Source organism: Fundulus heteroclitus, chromosome 18, assembly GCF_011125445.2.
Source record: "Fundulus heteroclitus isolate FHET01 chromosome 18, MU-UCD_Fhet_4.1, whole genome shotgun sequence".
Taxonomy (NCBI): domain Eukaryota; kingdom Metazoa; phylum Chordata; class Actinopteri; order Cyprinodontiformes; family Fundulidae; genus Fundulus; species Fundulus heteroclitus.
In genome coordinates this window covers 26,060,613-26,081,445 of record NC_046378.1, presented here as the reverse complement: position 1 = coordinate 26,081,445, position 20,833 = coordinate 26,060,613, and the positions used below count along the sequence as shown (strand labels likewise).

At 40.9% G+C, this 20,833-nt stretch overlaps 1 protein-coding gene across 3 annotated transcripts in view; it reads right to left on the bottom strand.

Moving 5' to 3' along the window:
* Nucleotides 1-70: 70 nt before the first annotated feature.
* Nucleotides 71-20,833, bottom strand: part of sytl2b (synaptotagmin-like 2b) — a 28,782-nt gene continuing 8,019 nt past the window's right edge. For 2 of the 3 annotated variants that reach the window (XM_036150064.1, XM_036150065.1), the window contains exons 4-19: nt 20,745-20,793; nt 20,529-20,631; nt 20,010-20,442; nt 19,727-19,932; nt 12,810-15,212; nt 10,348-10,461; nt 10,206-10,256; nt 10,014-10,108; nt 9,800-9,913; nt 7,009-7,172; nt 5,982-6,084; nt 5,731-5,892; nt 5,486-5,570; nt 3,906-4,008; nt 3,610-3,815; nt 71-1,096 (exon numbers count right to left, since the gene is read on the bottom strand). In XM_036150064.1, the coding sequence (XP_036005957.1) occupies nt 948-1,096; nt 3,610-3,815; nt 3,906-4,008; nt 5,486-5,570; nt 5,731-5,892; nt 5,982-6,084; nt 7,009-7,172; nt 9,800-9,913; nt 10,014-10,108; nt 10,206-10,256; nt 10,348-10,461; nt 12,810-15,212; nt 19,727-19,932; nt 20,010-20,442; nt 20,529-20,631; nt 20,745-20,793 (4,540 nt within the window). In that variant the 3' untranslated portion in view covers nt 71-947. The remainder of the gene's footprint in view (nt 1,097-3,609; nt 3,816-3,905; nt 4,009-5,485; nt 5,571-5,730; nt 5,893-5,981; nt 6,085-7,008; nt 7,173-9,799; nt 9,914-10,013; nt 10,109-10,205; nt 10,257-10,347; nt 10,462-12,809; nt 15,213-19,726; nt 19,933-20,009; nt 20,443-20,528; nt 20,632-20,744; nt 20,794-20,833) is intronic. The other variant, XM_036150066.1, reaches the window with a different exon arrangement.

The window sequence follows — 20,833 nt, the reverse complement described above, 5'->3', positions numbered from 1 at the left end:
GTGAATTATTCAGACATAAGCTCCAAGGAAAACATATTTAGTCCACAAATAACATACATTTGTAGAGGTCTACAAGCAGAATATCACAAAACACACTGTCGATGCATTTCTGAAATACATTTAATTGAATTTTAGTTGCAAAAAGCTGTTAGCTGAAATCATCTAAAGGTTAAGGCATCTCCGGGGTCCTTTAAAAGGTTTCTCCAGGGGCTGCGGTATCTAAAATGCTTCATTGTTGTTTGGATTGGGACATCTTCAGTCAAAAGAAACACTGATCTGAGATTGTTTATGAGTCACAGCCGATGTAATGAAAGTTTTAATGCAACACAACAAGGACACAGAGTAAGATCTATTGGCTGTTTCATTTTGCACAAGATGACAAATATAAATGTAAGCTGGGGGAAAAAAAGCATTTTAAAGGTGCCAGACAGCAGGATGTGGTAGTATGGTAGCATTTTATACAAGTAAAATGATGCAGATGTTGAATTTGTATATATGACTTCCCTGAATTTCATGACTCAAAGCAGGACATGTGTAACAAAATTCACAAAATTAAGCTGTCCCATTACAAGTTTTCAAAATGCATTACCCAGTGTATTTTATTTAAATCATATTTGAGTTTGTTGTTTGTTTGTTTTTTTGGCACAACGTGCAGCTGCGAGATCTAAATCTCACAACCAAAGCTTAAAAGTGCTGCGATAAAAATGCAATAGAAAGCTCTTTAATATAAAGTCACTGAAAACTTACAGCAGTGTCCAAAACTATTTGCTTCTAAATTGCATTAACACTCTTTTTATTAAATGTTTGATTTTTCTGCATCATACACTCAAACCTTTCAAACCTAGTAATAACGTTCCTGATACTGTTTCACTGACTGAGCTTAAAACAATAATTTAACCGTAATTTTCTCAATACAAATAAATACTTCCTATAGCAGTTGGCCGTCTTTATTTTAGAGCTGTTCTAGCAGAATTTAACATTCTCAGCGGCAGCACGTCCTCCACCCATTCACTGGGAGAGGCGATCATGCGGTCCCAGAGCGCCACCTCATATGGGCCAGAATCCATCCAGTCCACCAGTGCTCCATAGCTCCTTCCTACACAGAGAAAAAAAGAAACATGCAATAGATACAGGATTACTCTCTGGTAGCATCTGGATTCAGGCACAGCTACAAGTACTCTAAGGCTTTTAAATATGTTTTTTACAGGATTCTCAGGATTACTTTTCATCTTCACTGGTGTCCTAAGTTGCAATAAATGCATTTGTTCTTATGAAGGTTAGAGTTTCCCCTTCTCTAAGCACTTTGGTCTTGAAACAGGATTCAAACCTTAAATTGGTCCGAGCTTCATCCTGCCTCGCATTTCTCTTTTTTTTTCTTTTTTTTTTTGCAAAATATTTCACACGTGATCAGAAAAAAATCTTCAACTACAAACAAAATTGTCATATAATACCGGGGAAGACACATAACTTGACAAAGATAACGTACGGGATAGACCAAATATGAAACACATTGACCACGAAAACATGCAATGACTAGAAAGAGACTTAAAATAATCGAAATGAACAAATTATTTAAAAAAGACACAAACAAAGAGATCACAAGAAGACCAAGATGGCACTTATATAGCAAAATATGTATGTCAAAATACACAAAAAACAAACAAACAAAAAACCTACACAAAACAAAAAAAAACCACCACAAGAACAAAGCGCAACCTCACTATAAAGGTGCATTGACATTTTTTCTGAATGTGTCGAGTGACAGATTTACATGATATCCCTATGCACAGGTGCAACACCGGAGCAACGTGATGTAAAGCCAAAGAGGCAATTCTAGCGACGCAAAATGCACGATTTTGGCAATTAAAGCAAAGCCAGAACGATACGAAGAATCCAAACTTTTGTGTCGTGTTGCACCGCGACAACCAATCAGGACCTGGATGTGGCTGTGATGGGGACTGCAGCGATGAAGCAGTTTTTATTAAACATGAAAGACAAGCTGATAGTGACTGTCAGTCTGAGTTGTATGACTCAACACATTATTGCTACCGAGACAAGTCCAGAACGGAGTAAGCCTGAAGAAGAGTGAGTGAGGAGGCTGGAGTGGCAGGTGAGTGAAAGCGTCACTAGTTGTTGCCTTGTGTTACTGTATTTATGGCTTGTCGCTCGCTGTGCAATTGCTGTCACGTGCCGTGAGAACAGCCAGCGATATGTCAGGCGAGTGACAGGCGGCACAAAGTGGTGACATTGTGCCGCCATTCGCGTTCAACCTTAATACAAAGAACGATCACAAATTTTCACTCATTTTTGCTCATTAAGGCTACGTAGTCAAACATAACTCCATATGTTATTAGGTGACAGCGATTTCTTTGGGGGGGAAATCAACTCCCTGCTGAGCTAAATTAGCCTCGTGAGACCATCCTGATCTCGCGAGCTTTCAAGGTTTCACTCGCAGATCAGTCTGGCTACTTTCCGTTAAAGAAAATTTGGACCAGTTCACCAAACGAACGTCCAATCAGCGTTGGCTTTGAGGCGGGTTGAGGTGTGACGCAACGAGAAGCGCGACAGTTCAGTCTAAAGAACATGGCGGCTTCAGCCGATGAAACTAGCGTTAGCGTGGCTATCGAGCAAGTTTTATCGGAATTACAGAGTATTTCTCTGCTGAAAGAGGAGCAAAACACTGCTCTGGAGGCTTTTCTCAGAGGAAAAGATGTTTTTGCTCTTCTCCCGACTGGTTTCGGCAAGAGCTTGTGGTTGCGTTTTCGTCGTCGCTGTTAGTACCTCATATGCTTCGTTGATCTGATTGGTTTATTTGGCCCGTCTATCACCAACATAGGCCAATCAGCTAACCAGTATTTACGCCCCTTCCCAAAATTACTTCAACGGAAGGTTTCCAGATGGATATGCGGAGCAAATCTATCTGGCGGAGTCAGGTTAAAGGTAAATAACCATCCTTGATATTTCTGCATTTCTTCTAGTTAGCCAGACTTAACTGTAATATGATAGTGAGTTTGATGAATATTTTCTTTAGAAGGTATGAATCAGGGCGGTGTCTTCATGTAACATACAACCTGACATAAGTTATATCAGTTCCTTGGGCACTTTGTCCTAAGAACCCATCTTGTTTGTGTTTCTTTAGCTGAATCCATAAAAATAAAATAATGCATTTTAACACCAACAAGGTGATTCATAAAGAACTTTTATCTGTAAAAGGTGGCATATGGTGGATGAACAACAAAAGGATGATGTGTCTCTCAGGTCCTGTTTGTTGGATTTATCCTTTTTTATTTCTTAACGAAACTTCTTGTATCCTTCTCTTGCCAAGTTATCTAATTTTTGAGTTCAAATTGTACAATATGCTGTCCTGATTTAGTACATAAACTGAACAGGAAATGGGAGAACAAGCAGCCAGTGATCTTTTAAAGATCACTGGAAGGCTTAATAACACTCACTGAGACAAAATAAAAGACTGTCTGTCTAATTGAAAGTATTAATCATAGTTTGTTAATGACTTTAAGCACCTTTGTAAGAGTTTCCTATATATTTAAAACCTGCTGCTAAGCATTGTGAAGGCTGTTAAGAAGCTACACAAGGTTCATCCATCATTACCTGTTCCTGCTCCAAGCCTCAGCCCTCCCAGCAGGCTGCTTGCGAGCCTGTCTCGGTCCCATACAGTGAGCTCCACACAGGCCTCCATTAGATCGGCTTCACTGATGCCATCATACACCATGGTGTGGTTAAACACCGGGTCTGCAGTCCGACGCAGAACACGGGTCTTCTGCCGGCTCTTCCTGCTCGTGTCCGGCAGCACAAAGCTTGCAACGAGGAAGAGAGACGGGTCACGTTTACTGAGACAAAGGCGTAAAACGTTCGTCTTTTTTTGCGATTAATTATCCGTTGCGTACCACTTAACACAAGGGTCGATGGTGGCTCTGACCAAAGGCAGGTTCTTGCATTCTTTCACCCAAATATGAATCTCTCCAGTGTTGGAAACATCTTTTGTCAAACCTATAAAGAAAAGAAAATTTGATTATGGAGCTAGGATCAAACTGAGCGTTACATGTCACAGATGTAACAAACATAGATAGAGAGAAAGGGATGGATAAGCAGTATGGTCAGCTCGGGGGGCAGCATGCACACTTAGACACCATGCTATTATATAATATAATATTGTATAAAATCAGATAACACCCGAGTAGTGATCCATTTTCAACAGACGACATGCGAGGCAGTGTACACCTTTGCAAGGCTGTACCTAGATTCTATAAATCACTGATTGTTGTGTTCAGTTCTTGCACGCACTATTGAGGTCCCTGTTTGTTACATTAATATATTGTTACATTGCCAGTATGCCTTATTTCTTCAAATTTTGATAATCCAATCTAATAAATGACACTGAACAAGAGTCTGTGAGTGACCAAAAACACTACATTAGTTTTTGTGCCAAATTTATTTAGTTCATGTAGTACGGGGGTGTCAAACTCATTTTGGTTTAGGGGCCGCATGCAGCTTAATCTGATCTCAAGAGGGCCACACGAGTAAACTCATTGCAAGATTAAATAGAACTAATAAAAGTGAACTTGTTGTTGATTTTTATATTAAATGAATTTCACTTTTACACAATATATTATGAATTACCTCAGAGTTTTTAAGAAAAGTATGTGCAATTTCAACAATACTTTTACTCAGTTAAACATTTACTTGTGCATTATGCATAAGAACTGATCACAGTGATTGTACAATGTTGAAAAACATTTATTCACATTTTTTGGAACAAAATGCATCAAACAGATAAAAATTAAGAAATTATTTAAAATCAATTTTCCACATCTGAAGCTCAGTGCTACCATCTGCTGATTAAAACACAGCGCCTCGTGGACAATATAGGAACTGCAGATTTTCAATTAAGTACATGTTTTTTTCAATAATTGTTTTATCATTCTCTTCCTTTTATCTCCTCTTTCTTTCACCTTTTCTTGTTTTCTTCTTGTTCTTTCTTTCCTCTCCTACTTTCCCATTGTAGTGTCCATATCATTTGAGATATTCCCCGCATGAATCATAATAAAACATAATAAAACTATTTTGATTCATAAATCAAGCGGAGCACTATGGCAAAAGCCGTACTGCTCCACTTGTGAAAGTCAAATCTGATGAGCTCTTTTTGACATTAAGACAACAATTCTTATTGCCACATTGCCAGACAGGACACTGGATTAAAAAAAAAAAAAAAAGTTGAATAATGATAATGCATTTAGCCAACGGGCCAGACTAAATTGTTTGGCGGGCCGGAACCGGCCCGCGGGCCGTATGTTTGACACCGCTGATTTAGTAGAAAGAAGATTAAAGAATAAGTCATTTTAAATCCTACTTCCTTCCCACTTTTTCTTGCAGCCCTATTTAACAGCACATTTTCCTCAAGGTTTTTCAAATTTAGAAATGATATTCATAACAAAATGTTTTAAAAAGCAGATGATCGTGAGCAAACCTTCACTGTGGGTGATCTGGGGCAGGTAGCGTACTGCCAGTCTCATCTCTCCTCGCCCATTTAACGGTGCCACCGGAGGTAGCGCCTGAAAAAGAGGAAACATGTGATATCAGCAGCCTAGTTAGGCAGATGGGACTGAATGTACCGGTCGAACAAAAAGGCAAACCTCTGTTATTTGATGAGAAAAGAAGTAGCACATGTTTGCGTAACTCTGTGTGTGTGTGTGTGTGTGTATTGATTTTTACCCTAGCTTTTAGCGCTAAGTAATTCATCTGGGTGTGGTCAAAGTCCCACTTGGAGAGGTCCACATCTACCTCCCCCAGGAAGCTGTTTTTGCCAAAGGTGTCATGATGCCAAACAGAAAGAATGAGCATCTGGGTCCTGAGGTACTCCATGCGAACACGATACTGTAAAGACAGAATGATTGCTTTTGTTTGCTTTCTGTGGAGTATTACACTGTGGGAAAGATCTTATGAGTCCAAGTCCACGGCCTTACTCTGAGGATCTCGTTGAAAGTCGGATTCAGTGTCTTTTTCTTTACAGATGTTTTCCTTTTCCCAAGATTTGCTTTGTCAGGAACCAGGTAACTTTTGACATACCTTGACAAGCAACAAAATAATAATACTTACTAGAAGCAGAATGGTATTTCTATAAAATTTCATCAACAAAATGTTGGCAAGTTATTTTTTATTGACTTCATTTCAAAGGTTTGCCTACAAATATCATATGAAAGTCACATCTAAACTCCCATTTGTTTCATTTTTTTATTTTTTTCAATTAAAAAATTGTTTTTTAATTCCAAATGAGAAAAGCTGGTGTTTTACATAAACACCAAGAAAGAGACAAATAATATTCTAAAATCTGACGTTGAAATTTTGAGACCAAAAACTAAGACTTCTCTTTTTTTCTCTACTGAGCAGAAAGATGTCCGGATTTATCCAGTTATTGATAATATGAACCCACTGTCTTAGAGACCATAAGGGATTCTGGTCATGTGTTGACCCAGACATATAAAGTTGTGTATCATCAGCATAGCTATATTAAGAGATGCTGTAATACGACATAATGTGAGCTAGAGCGTGTGGATATTGAATAAAAGAGGACCAACCAAGGAGCTTTGAGGAACCCTACATGTGGTTCCAATTGAGATTTATAATTGCCACTGACCTGAATTACATTTGTGAAATAATGATAACTCTCCACAACACTTTAATTTCTAATTTGCTGGACATCATTACAGCTTTCATACTGAGGCACATCAGAAACAGTTTTAAACTTTTTACTTCTCGTGATTCAATTTACAGTTTTAACCATTTTGCACTTTAGGAAATGACAGTCGATAAATATAACTATTATTTTAACATAGTAAATAATTCAGTGAAGTTTCTGTTAACTCTTAACTATTTTCATAATAATTTAGGTTTTTGTTGTCCTGACATATTGAGATTGTTTAGAAGTTGTTAGTAGGCCGCATATTAAGGCCTAGCCAATAAAACCATTGAATTAACAAGCTTAGAACTGACGGATCAGAGCGATTCCTCTTCGGATCGACAGCAGCCAGGTCGCGGCACTCGGCCACAAAGATGTGAAACTCCCGGAGCTTTTGGACGTAGTTGATGGAGAACTGGATGGTTCCCTGAACCTCGACAAAATCCCCGCTGTACATCGTCATCACGCTTCCACTCAGCTGAGAGCACAGAAACAAGAGAATGCAAAAATGAAAAAGTAACTACCAAGTTGTGAATACTTTAGGTTGAGTTGTGCGAACAAAGGTTCTGTCAAGAAGAAAGAATGTCAATTTGTCCAGTGGCTATATCGTTTTTTGTTTTGTTTTTTTTTATTTCAAGGATCATATGCAGTTGTAGCTCATGAATTTACAGCTTGAAGCCACTTTACCTAAGCAGTACAAGCTGGTAATGTCTCATTGCAGCATAAAGAGAAGCTTGAGATTTAGGCATTGTGAAATTTTCTAACTAAAAACATTTCTGTATTAAGAAATTTCAGCAGCCAGTTTGGGATTTTTCTTTCTTTAAAAAAAAAATATCTCCATAACCATAAATGACTCTTTGGAAAGACGTTATCCATCAAGTGTTTGTTTTGTTGTTAGAAAATATGATTTTATTTCTTATTTTAGGTTTTAGAATAAAGGAAACTTTCAAGCATCCAATGAGAGAAAGAATATATGTACTTTATATATTCCCTGTTTTTTAAAAAGAAGAAGAAACAACCCTGTGGCATAATGACCAAAAAAAGAAGGACGTGTTGTACCCCAATGCCTTGAAAAACCACAAACTTCAATATGTGAATATTAGTGAACAGCCTTATCAAGACGCTGAAATTAAGATGACACAGCTGACAGATCAGTAATAAAGCAGTCCACTTTAAAGGAGAGCTGGGTTATAAAACAACTTCTCAACCCCTGAACACCTCATTGAGATCGGATCAATCCATCATCAGAAAATGGAAGAACAACACGACTGCAAAGCAACAAAAACGTTGCGGGCTATCTAAACTGACAGCATTATTCAGAGAAGCGCCAAAAAGAACCGTGGTGACTCTGGAGGAGCTGCAGAGATCACCAGCTAAGGAAGGAAAAATATCCCTCAATAGGACAACTATTGTTTATTCACACCAAAAATCTGGCCTTTATGGAAGAATGCTATGGTTGAAAAAACTGAACTTTTTGGCTTATAGGCAAAAAACTGCGTGTCGATGGAAAACACCCTGTTTCCACCATAAAACATGTTGGCGGCAGCATCATGATGTAGGGACGCTTCCCTTTAGCAGAGGCAGGAAACCGGTTACCTGACTCCGCCAGATAGATTTGCTTAGCATATCCATCTGGAAACCTTCCGTTGAAGTCATTTTGGGAAGGGGCGAAAATACTGGTTAGCTGATTGGCCTATGTTGGTGATAGACGGGCCAAATAAACCAATCAGATTCGTCGTCACTCTGTTACGAGCGACGACGAAAACACAACCACAAGCCAAGCTACTCTTGCTGCTGCAGGTAAAGGCTCGTTAGCTCAGCAAAGAAATATTCTGTAATTACGATAAAACTTGCTCGATAGCCACGCCAACGCTAGTTTCATCGGCTGAAGCCGCCATGTTCTTTAGACTGAACTGTCGCGCTTCCCGTTGCGTCACACCTCAACCCGCCTCAAAGCCAACGCTGATTGGACGTTCGTTTGGTGAACGGCTCCAAATTTTCTTTAACGGAGAGTAGCCAGACTGATCTGCGAGTGAAACCTTGAAAGCTCGCGAGATCAGGATGGTCTCACGAGGCTAGGAAACCGGTGGAGGTTTATGGAAACATGGGTAGAGCAAAAATACATTGCAATACTGGAAGAAAACCAGTTAGAGGCTGCAAAAAGATTTGAGACTAAATCATACAGCCACAGCTCGAAAAGAATTGTTCAGTGTATATTCGTGTGTTAAAATGATTGAGAAATTTTGGAAAGAGTTGAAGAATGATCTGCTCAATTCATTCTGACTGGCCTGGAGCTATTTTGCACAGAGGAATGCACCATATCTGAGACTTGTAGCTCTACCTGCAGCAAAAAGTAATTGTTCAAAAGGATTGACTTGGGGATGCTGAAAACCTCGTATCGGCTTGATTCTGATCATGAATTATGCATTATGCTGTGTTGGTCCCTCACACCTTAAGAGAAATAACATTTAATGAAGTTAAAGGTGAAATGACAAAATGGGAAACAGCTCTAGCAGTGTGACTATTTTTGATAAAGTATTGTATTAATCCTATTCTGTTGCCAAACCTCATTGCGAGATCTGCACTGAGGTGCCATGGTGCTGCACACCGCCATGCTTTATGGAGAAACGGGGTGTTCAGGGCACACCGTAGTTTTCCAGGAACACACTTAAGTTCCCCCAACAGAATAACTTCAGCATAGTACCTTTACACATTTAGCTCCCGAGCTGCAGGTATTAGAGCCCTGACGTAGGAGAACAATAAAAGTGCAGCTTTGGCTTTAAAACTGTACAAAAGTTCAATTGCACAGCTGCTTTGGGGAAGCTTGTTTATGTATTTTCAATATTGATACTCCCTCGAAACCCTCCTGTTAGGCTTTAATATAGTGGTTTGAACAGCAGAGATATTAATAGGGTATAAAATACAGGATGAGATCGACTGGATGACCTGTAAATGGGGAAGGGGAGGGGGCAACATCACTCTTAAACTTTGAGGAAGTGGAAAACATGTTTTAAAGTGAAAGCCAAGAAACCGTTTGTGAAAGCAGCATTTACACATTAAGGATGCTCATGCACAAGCTTCTCATGCAGGAGTGTGTGAACGTACAGAGGAAACAGACGTCATGCCAGAGGAGCTGCTCAGAACAGTCACTGAGCTGCCTGCTGTTAGTCTTCCTAGAGGGTTACTGCGCTCAGAGGAGTCAGTGTCAGTGCCATGGTCCTGAAACACACACAGCAGGGAGGTGGGGGGGAAGCTCTGGGCACCTGGATGCAGTGCAGGGTCTGTCCCTCTGGACTAAATGAGACAGGGAAAGATTTACCTCCTTCTGTAAAAACGAGGGAACCGATTTGCTCATCTTCTTTAAGTGGTCCGGATCCGAAAAAGAGGAGGAGGAAGGCGAAGAGGTGGCTGAAACTGTGGAGGAGTAATTGGGAGTTCAAGGGAGTCTTTAGTAAATTTAGCAATACGAATCTCAAGTATCGATCTTGAGGAGAAATGAGTCTGTGTCTACCTTCACTGCTGCGCTTGAGATCAGCGGCTGGGTCGGCTCTCCTTTCTTGTCCTGCAAGCACAGAGGGAAAAACAGACAGTAGTGCCAAGTATCTCTACAGATGCAAAACATAAAAGCGCTTTTGGGCCGAAGGCATGCTCACGTGGTGCTGCAGACGCAGTGATGTCCTCCATGCTTTTAGCCAGATTTTTAGGCCGTGCCTCTGCTCGCCGCAGCGCCTTCCTCACTGGGTTTTCCCCGTCTTCATCATTCGCTCCTGCATTATAGAAGAAGATTTTGGCACCTTTCATGTTAGGCCAATGGGCCAGAATTTAAGCAGATGCATTGAAATAACAGATTATTAGATAGCCAGGTCCATAAACTCTGAACTAAAGAGAAAAGGGGAAATTACTTCAATGACTTCCCAGCACAATGATGCATTATCAAAAGTCTAGTCTAGATTTATAAAACTTTGGTTTTACTCAGTGTGTTGCCAGGAAAAGCTGTATATAATCTGATTTATGAACAAAAAAAAACAGCCATTTTAGTCTGCTTTCTAAAAACCTGAGAACAATTTAAACTTCTTGAATTACACAAAGGTGAAATTTAGTCAGGACTGGGGCACTGCCCAACCTACAAGCTAAACACGAGGTGACCACAAGAACGTGCTGTGTTTACAAAGATTTGTCTTTGCGAACACAGGTTAGCCAACCCGGACATGTTATCAAGGATACAGCTGGATCTGGTGGTGTGTGAAAAACTGCATATCACGCACAAAAAGTCTTTGATTAAACATAAGTGATGTTTTAAGTCTGGTAAATGTCATTTCTGACTGCTATAGATTATTTTTTCTTCCGTCCATCCATCCATCTTCAGAATTGAACACGTCTGTATAACAGTAGTTTATTTAAAAGTCCATGAAATAAAATGTTAAATTTTTAATCATTTTTGTGCTTTGTGTAAAAGACAAGATGGGGATGGTCAGATTGGATCAGAGAATCTCTAACACTGCAACTTGTTTGCTGTGTTCCAGGTCTGCAGTGATCAGTGTCACTTGTGTGCTTTGTCCATGAGAACTTCACATGTCAGAGTTTGGTGGCCGGACAAACAAATCGGAAATTGGTTAGGAGTAATTGAATGACTGCATTTATCAGCTGAAAATATAGAAACAATCAAAAATTAACATAAAGCCTTGCTCCTTGACAGTATTAAAATGTCAGCTGGGGAGAAGCAGTTATAGAAATAAACGAGGCGAAACAACACAAGTTGAGCTGATGGCAGCAGTCATGATAAAACGTATTAAGAGGCTCATTGGTGTTCAAAGTTCAGGTGAGATCTTAGCATAAAATGAATTTGTTCAATTTAACTTGTAAAAATTTGAGTACTTTTAACTATAAAATTTTTACAACTGAAGAAAGCAGAAACAGACCAGAAGTGAACTTTAGTTTATTGAAGTTTAAGAGCAATATTTGTTGGGATATTTTAATTTACTTATAAAATGTTTGTTTTTTTGGCAATATTATTTAAAGCTAAAGCTAAGTTTTCCTCTTTAATACAGTGAACTGGGGTTTGAATCCTGGTTGCATCGGGAAAAACTCAGCTGTCTGTGTGCAGGTAGCATCGACTGGGTGTGGCGACACCTGAAGAAGGGAGCAGCCGAATGGACTCACTCACATTATCTGAAGTGCTATTTGTATTACTTTAGCTCTGAAGGTAGTTTAAAGATGTTTTCTGCTAAACATTTATACAAAAATAATGTCATTTAGATCGATCTAACAGTGTTACAGAGTGTATACAGCTTCCGTGTATATATCCTTTGCTTCTTATCTTACTGTATTCTTATTTTTTGTCTGCACCATCAATACCAAGTCAAATTCCTTGTAAGTGCAAACATACTTGCCGATTAAACTTGATTCTGATTCTGATTTAGGTTCCGCTTTTCACCTTCAATCCTGACTTTTTTGCTACTTTTTTGTGTTAGGGTGTGGCAGTTTTAAAAACATATATATTTTCCTTTTTACGTGGTATGTGTTTTACAATTTTTATTTTTGTTTTACTGTTTTGGCTCATTTTACATTTGTTAAAGCAATCATGTTTTAGCACTATAGACCTTTAAATTAACATGATAGCGTCCTTTGTATGCAGTTAAAAAAATAGCTAAAATCGTTTCCTGATATGCAGCTCCCACACAGGAAAGTAAATCTCTGTTTAACTATTGTCTAGTTTTAAGAAAAAGAAGTTATTCACTTTTAAAAAGGGGAATGTTTTCTCACAGTTGAAACGTAGTTTAGTTGGCCAGTATGCGCTAAATGTCTTCCCAGAGCAGTTTGGCAGCTGATCTAATCATCGTTGTGTCCTATTTGCCCCTCCTCTACTGTTTTTGAAGCAGTAGCAAGTTTTATTTAGCTCCTTCATGCAGCACTTAATTACCACTGGATCCACTGGAAGGGGTTTCGGTCTTGACAGAAAGCTTTTCTAGAAAAAGGAGACATTTACTGCATAGCTAAACCTATCCATTATATTGTATTACCACCCTAACGACCAAGGAGAGCAAAGCTCGGATTTGTGTAAAGGCAGATGCTATTTAGAGTAAATTTTAGTGAGAAAAAGGAAGTCAGTGCTTACGATTTGAGCTGTTCCTCGTGTTGGACCATGTCTCTGACGTACTGCTGACAGACGACTCCGGGCCTGTGTCCGAGCTGCTGTAGTTCGCCCACACCGGCCGCTGGCTCGTCTTGTTTGTCCTCCTGCCGTGGCGCTCCTCTGAGCCCACCGGCGTGCTGGCCCTCACCGGCCCGCTCAGATCAAGATTGTAACCGGACTTGACGTCTGGGGCCTCGTCGTTTGGCGCCGGTGCGAGCGTGGTGTGAACGCTGGTATTGTCCGTCATTCCCAGGTAGTGGCGGTAGTCCGTGGGAACAAAAGCCCGCGCTCGAGGGATCACAAACTCTGGGTCGAGCTGTCTGTGCTTTCTGCTCTGAGACCGGACTGGGCTTATGTCCATTCTCAGTCGGTTCGGAGCTTTTTCTTCGTCTGCACTCAGGGCAAACATGCTGGTTGCACGGCGCAGGGAACTTCCACGGCTGCTGGAGATGCTAAAGCTGTCTTTTCTGCCTTTTGGAGATCGGATCTCTTTGGATACACCGCTTTGTGGCTTTGTGGACCTGTCTTCTCGACTGAAGTCCTTTGTGCTCCGTTTGGCATGTTTCTGCTGCCCCTGCTCAGCTGGTATGTAACTAGGCAAGTTACTTTTGGTGTCACTCTGTAACTTTGGCCCAGATCCCACCTGTTTATCATGTGGAGACTTTGAGCGGGTCTGAGGAGAAGGAAACGACTTTATGATAGCTCCTCTGGTTTTCTCAAGAGCAGGATTTACTTGACAAAGCTCAGGGTCTATGGACTTTATCTCCTGGGATGAAAGGTGGGGAAGGAGGGACTCTTTCCTTTTGGGGCTTTTGGGTTTGTCCAAGGTTAACGAGATCCTGGAGTCAGAGGTAGCCTCGTCCCAGAAGTCCCGCAGGAAGTTAAACTGGGCACGACTGGTTCCAAGACTTGGATTCACCTTATCTAACCTGTTACTCAACGGTAGGACCGTAAAATTCTGGTGATTCTTGTTATCACCTTCCTCGTCGCTTCCTGAATAGTTTCCAATTGATCTCAAGTCGAACTCGGACTTTGTGAATCTTTTATTGAGTTTTGCCTGGTTGACTCCACGACTGACCCTCCCCTCCCCAGGAGCTTTAGGTTTGCCGGTGTAAAACACCGGCTTGTTAAGCTCCTGCTCCCAGAAGGACTTCAGCTGCTTTATCTTCTCCGCTGTGCTGTCTTGGTGTTGTGACGGCTGCCTGTTTGCGTGGGAGCTCCCGGTCCTGTCCTTGTTGGCGGAATCATCTTTTCTTTTTGGAGACGAGCCTGAGTGCAAGTTGTTGTCCTCTGTGTCTCGCCTCTTCGAGTCTTCGACCGATTCTCTGTAAATCTTTGCTTTCATGGTGAGTTGCTCTTCGTTCTCATCCACATGTGAGCTGGTTCTGGACAAACTGAGCATTTCGGAGACCAAGCCGATCCTGTCTGGGAGGTCAGCATTCGGCTGAGATGCGGGAGCACTTTTGGACAGAAGGTCTTGCAGTGACGAGTGTTTAGATCCTGAAAGGCTGTTTGGCTGAAGCTTTGGTTGGACTGCAGAATCATTCTCAAACTCTTGATCCATAACTCTGCCTTCTAATGGGTTCGGTCTGTTTGAACGTGAAGCCTCTCCATCCAAAGCTCTTCTGTTTGCAGTTTGGGGATTGGACGGCAGCTTAAAATGGGCTGAGTCGTTGTATTCTTCGGGTGCTTCCGAGTAAATACAGTTTACCGTTTTTATTTTAAGGCTGTTTGGTGACTGCTGCTCTCTTTCATCGCTGGAATCTGGGGTGTACGCATCATAGATCTCCTTTCCACGGTACTTCTCAGGAGCAAAGTGTAAATCAGATTCTTTAGCTGTGTAAACCTGAGCAGGGTTTGCAACTTTGTGACCAGGCGTCACAGATTTGCCGACAAGTATCTTCGGGCCCGCGTTGCTCTTCTCCCAGAATGATTTCAGATGAGAAATCTTAATTGGCTGGCCCTCTTCACAAACATCTCTAATGTCTTGCGAATGCAGATCGTGAGTATCGAGCATCTCCTTAATTCCCGTTCTGTTATCTTCATTAGGGATTCTGTTTAAGGGACTCCTATTGGTTTCAAATCTGTCCCTCTTTCTTTCACTAGTGTCTCTGTCAAACGACTCTTCCTCCCTTGGTTTGCCGACAGCTACATGTTTATCGAAGCTCTTACAGGTCTTGGGAGTGTCTTCCGAGTTCAGCCAATCGCTGCTGTCGGTGCTGCGACTGAACCAGTCGAGCACTTTTGCAATGGAGTCGTCCTCTTCACCGGTTGGGCTCGACGTCTGAGTGGACAGTTTGAAGACATTCATCTGATTAGACTTCTGGGTTTGCTGATTGGATTTGTCAATGAAGTGGAGACCATATGACGTTGGAGTGATTGGATCTGGAAAAGGAAGCAGCAAAGAAGATAAATACTCAAAAAAGCTGCTATCGTTTCCCTGACACGTGGCTTGTTTTAATTTATTACATTTGGCATGGTCATAAACAGTCACCAGCTCACATGGAAACATTGCGAGACCCTAGAGTAATCGCACCCTAAAAGCTTTTTCAAATGTCAAGTTACAACCACAAATTCAACGTATTTTATTAGGTTTTAGAGTCATAGGGTAACACAAAGCACTTTATACTGAGTAGAAGCAGCTTTGTAGGTAATTTGGAGTATGTCGCTACCAGCTTTACACATCTAGAGACTTAAATGTCTGTCCATCCATCTTTCAACAAAAAATAAATAAAAACAGCTCAGTCCGATTGGATTGCAGAACGTATGTTAACGTCAACTTTCATGTCTTGCCCAAGATTCTCGATGTATTTACTGTAGGTCTGGGCTTTGACTGAGGCGTTCCAACACATGAAAACGCTTTGATCAAAACCTTTCCATTGTTCTTCTTGGTGTGTTTTAGGGTTGTTTTTGTCCTCGTTAGAGAGCTCGTTCTCCTTCTTTGTCTTAGGTCTGCCTTACTGACACAGATGAGACGTGGTTCAGCTCATCAGCCACTGCATAAAGAGCGACATCTCAAAGTGTCAACCACCCTTTTTCCCTGGCCTTGATCTGCAGTGATCTTGTTTGTAACTGCTCTTTGTTCACTAATGCAGCTTGGTGTGATTTCTGCGTAAGCAAATGTGTACATCTAAAAGGCAAGCGTATGTGTTCACAGTTAGAGGGACATTTCAGGACTGGATGCTATCCTCTTCCTCTGCATGCATGTCTGCCATTTGTGCTGAATGGGGGTTTGCGTCGTCTTGTTAAAAAATGCATGTAAAAATGTGCCCGGAAGGCACCATATGTTGCTCTAAAAATGTGTTTCTGCATCTTTTAGACTCTAATGCTGCTATCACCAAAGTCTAAATGACCTGGATTGTCCTTTTCATCTTTGATCCAGAGCACATGGTATCAATTTTCATCCAAATGAACTAACGAGGGGAGCAATTCTGTGATACAGACTTGTCTGCCCATGATAAATCCATTCATTGTGTAATAGTCTACTCATAAATTCCTTAGATAATAGAAAAGTGAATGTCATCTGAGGACAACTGGAGTCTGATTTATCTTTTATAGCAAATCATCATGAATTAAACTTATTGACACTTCCTGTTGGAAAAATTAGAACCGTTTGGTTAGAATTAGAACTGTTTGGAAGTTTTCAGCAGCATTTATTTTGAAATGTGCAGTAGGAAAGGCGAGAATAGATTCAATTCAATTCAATTTTATTTATATAGCGCCAATTCATGACACATGTCATCTCAAGGCACTTTACAGAGTCAAACTCAATCAAATCAAACAGATTGGTCAAAAAGTTTCCTATCTAAGGAAACCCAGTAGATTGCAAAGATGGATTCTTCTGAGCTGAAACAATGTAATGTGACAGGACATGTGATACTCTGGGTCTGTCAAAAAGGTGTCATCTATGCTTAATGAACAAAGTAGCATTTTGACAGCATCATATGTCTGTTAATGATACTTCTGTTTGTTTTAAAATCCAACTTTAGTTTGATAACATTCGTTAAGTGGGGAGAACTTTGCATGTTCAGATAATGTTTTTCTGTATATCTGGGGACTTGTGATATAGAAGGGTTGATTCTGTGTCTAATGTACCATTTCTATGGGTATCACATGTTTTGTATCATTAACCTGCTAAAAGACCCAATGGTGACCCATTTTCGGATTACTGGCACAGTCCATTAAGAATTTTAAAGGGTTCATGACGCCTTACACTCTAACAAGATCGTAGATCCTTCGCCATACTAAACCACAGGCATAAGGAGCTTTCCCACAGAAATGATCCTTATTTCATACCAGTTCAGGAATATTTGTGGCTAAAATGCCCGATTTTAGCAGAGATCAAAAGACACAGCTTCAGTTAAGGCCCGGCAACATATAGCAAACTCCACGTGTTTTATTTGTGATGGAAGGACAGAAAAGGCTTCTCCGTGGGATTTCACCCAAACAACCACTTGGTATGAAAAGAAATGCCTAACAGTACTTAGGGAAAATTGGTGATCCCAAGATATGACCCTTGGCTTTTGTTCAAGGTGCTTTTTAGAGAAATGTGAGACAGATCATTGTGTTATTTTTAAGCAAACCTTTGCCTTGAAACTTTTCCAAAGAGGCCATTTTCACCCGGCCTCTTTCTCTATATGGTTAAATGAAGTACATGGACTATAACTGAGCACTGCAAAAACAGAACTAAAAACAAGTAAAATTTTCTTAAAATTAGTGTATTTGTCCTTGATTTGAACAGATACATAAGATGATTTGCCAATGGAATAAGATTTTTGCACTTGAAATATGAACAATCCATCTCCGTCATCTTATTTCAAGTGCAGGATGTCTAATTATCTTATTTTAGGGGTCAAAATACTCATTCCATTGGCAGAAAATCTTATTTACCTGCTCAAATCAAGGACAAATACACTAAGAACATTTTACTTACTTTTAGATCCGTTTTTGCAGTGAGGGAAGTGATGTCTACAGGGCTTTGGTTTCTGTTCTTGGTTATTATATGATCTCCTGAAAAAGCTGTTGGTGTTCTCTTGGAGTAATTTTGGCTGGCTAGCCATTCCTGGAAGGGTTCTGCTCTATTTCATATCTCTCAATGGTGTGCTGGAAACCCAAAGTCATAGAAATGACTTTGTATTGTTTTCAAGCAACATTTGTTAACGACCCTATTCCTCATCTAATCTTCAACTTCTGTAGCTCAGGAAATTATGTCAAACTTTTTCAGATCTTTTGACCCACTCTGTGTAGTCAGGCAGGTTGTACTTAAACGACAGGTTAGGCAGTAGTCAGGCCCGGGTGTGGCTACCAACACTGAAATCAGCTTTCCAAATATTCATCACAGTTACACCGTTCCATTAACTGCAGACTGCTCCATCTAATCCTCAGATTGCCACCTTCAGACGTTCTCAGGTGACTCTGCCATAGTTGGCCTCATCACAGGTGAGGATGACTCAAAGCACAGACAGGGGACACAGGAGTGTGTGGTCACCAGCAGAACCATCAAGGGGCACCTTGCTTTTGGAGAGCAGGGTGCGTTCGTGAAGACCCTTTTTTGACTCTGTGGTGGCATCCGCCATCTTCGGTGGTGTAGTTTGTTGGGAGCGTTATCACAGATCCTTCCTACCTGCAGTTGTTAGACTTTATAACCATCACGTCTGCCAACAGACCAAAGTATTTACATTCCTGCTGTCTATGAACAGTTTTTCTTATTCAATAGTCCGATTGTGATTCCTATCCACACGTACACATACGTGTTTCTGGCATTATTAAATCACCCTACTTACATCTTTGTACTTTTTAGCTTTATGCATATCTGCATGCACCATTTACCTTTGACTTTGGTGCTCGTACACATTGATTTCCCCACTGTGGGACAACAAATTACCTTTCTACTCTATATTTCTACTGGTTTGAATCGTTCTTATTCCCTAATAGAGGAAATCCTGTTTTGATAACTTGTGTTGCTTTTTCATATAGTATAAATCAGGCTTGTCCAAAGTACGGCCTGGGGGCCATTTGTGGCCCCTGGACTGATTCTGTGTGGCCCCCCCAACTGCATTTGGTCAACTGGAAAAATTTGGCTGATGGAGATGGAAACATTTTATTTCTATTAGGCTACAATTAATGCAGACAGGTTTTCATCTTACAACTGAAAACATCTGGTACAACACAATATATTCATGTTTAAATAACCACAGTTTTTACATTCTATTTAATTTCATAGTAAATATGACCACATCTGTCTGAGGACTTTAACTCAGAGGCAAATTTTTGTGCATTTAAAGGTTTTTTTCATGAAATTTTTATTAAAATTAGCTAAATACAGTGTTTTTAAATAAATACCGACCCAAATCCAGTTCTCATATTGTGAGTCCAAAAATAATTCAGGTTTCTTTTATTTTCAGTTGAGTCTAACATAATTAGCAAACTGCTTGACCATCTTTTAATAAAGCAAATGTGCAAAACCCGTTTTTAGCTTTGGATCTACAGTGATTTAACATCCTTTTCCTTCAGAAACTCAGAATAGTTTGTTTAATTGAAATCATCACATTTTGTGAAGCAGGTAAAAGAATCACAACATCATTTCTGGGTTATTGTTATCGTTACTATTATCCGTTTTTTGGCCCTCGAGTACTTTTGGCTTCAGAATTTCGGCCCACATGCCAAAAAGTTTGGACACCTCTGGTATAAATGTATCCTCAAAAGGAATGTGTCTCTTTAGATTTTTAATTCGGGTCTACTAAAGTTTTAGACTGCAAAGTATCAAACCGTACGACAAATGTTGCACAAAGTATTAGCCGTCATACAAAGCCATAATGGATATCTCGGACCCGGGCAAGGGATCATTGAAGGAGAGAGAATTACAAACGAGATGATCTCATAATTGAAAGTTGGCTCACCCGCTGCGTCTGGAGGTAAGCTCATCTCCTCCTGTCGCCCTGATGTTCCCACGCTGCTGCTGTTGTTGTCTTTGTCCTGAACGTTACCGCTTGGTAGGCTGAAAATGTCTAAGGCTGAAAGCTCCCTTTGATCATCTTGAGCTTTGACCCACAGTTTCGTTGCTTCCCTGTCAGCGGACACATCCGTCCTGGCGTAAGCAGCGGGTCTGGGAAAAATGACAGAGTTTTAGCCGGAAGCACAGAAGGCTTCGGTTAAATAAGCCAAGTACGGGTTTTTACCCACCGCTCTCTCGGTACAGAAGCAGTACTCTTGTCTCTCTCCAGACTTGAATTAGAGGACACCTGGGATGCAGCCCCCAGCGGCTGCAGGAAATTAGAATCTGCTGCTTTGGATGTCGGAGCAGAATCCATCCCCTGAATATAAACATTTCCCTGAGGCGATTCCCCTGTAATCTTCAGGCCAGACTGGTTGGAGCTCCCGCTGGATCCCTGCTGGCGGCTCCGTCTCGGGGCAGGAACGATCCCCGCAGGCCTCACCTGGGCGTTTAACCCCTGCTGGTCGCCGCTTTGTAACTGAGCGCTGCTGCGTCGAGGCAGGAACGTCCTCTTCTTCGGTACGGGCCTGAAACCTGTAGAGGAGCTTTCTGAGGTGATGGAGCCCCCCGACGTCTGACTGGACTCCACCGCCGGGTGATTCTTCAGAGGAGAGACCGGCTCTGGGTGGAAAAAAAAAAAAAAGATAGTTAAAGGTTTTGCTGTGGGTTCTGTTGGAAAAACGCTAGTTCCAAATCTCAGCTCCAACCTGACTCCCGTGTGTCCCGGTCCAGACGGGAGGTCGTGTCGAGGTTATTTTCAGGCGGTTCGAAAACAATGAGGGAAGCACGATTAAAGGGGTTGTGTCTCGGCTGGAAGGGTAACGAAAAGGATTTATATTACAGCGGATGTGCCGCAGAATAATAAATAAATAGAAAGCTGTCCACGTCAAAGCTAATTTCTTATTTGGAACCCAAACGCCTACCATTTTGGGGGAACGGACTGTTGAATATCGATTTTCTTTCTCTGCATCACTGCAGGGGGGGGAAATAAAGAGTTGATGTTCTTAGATGA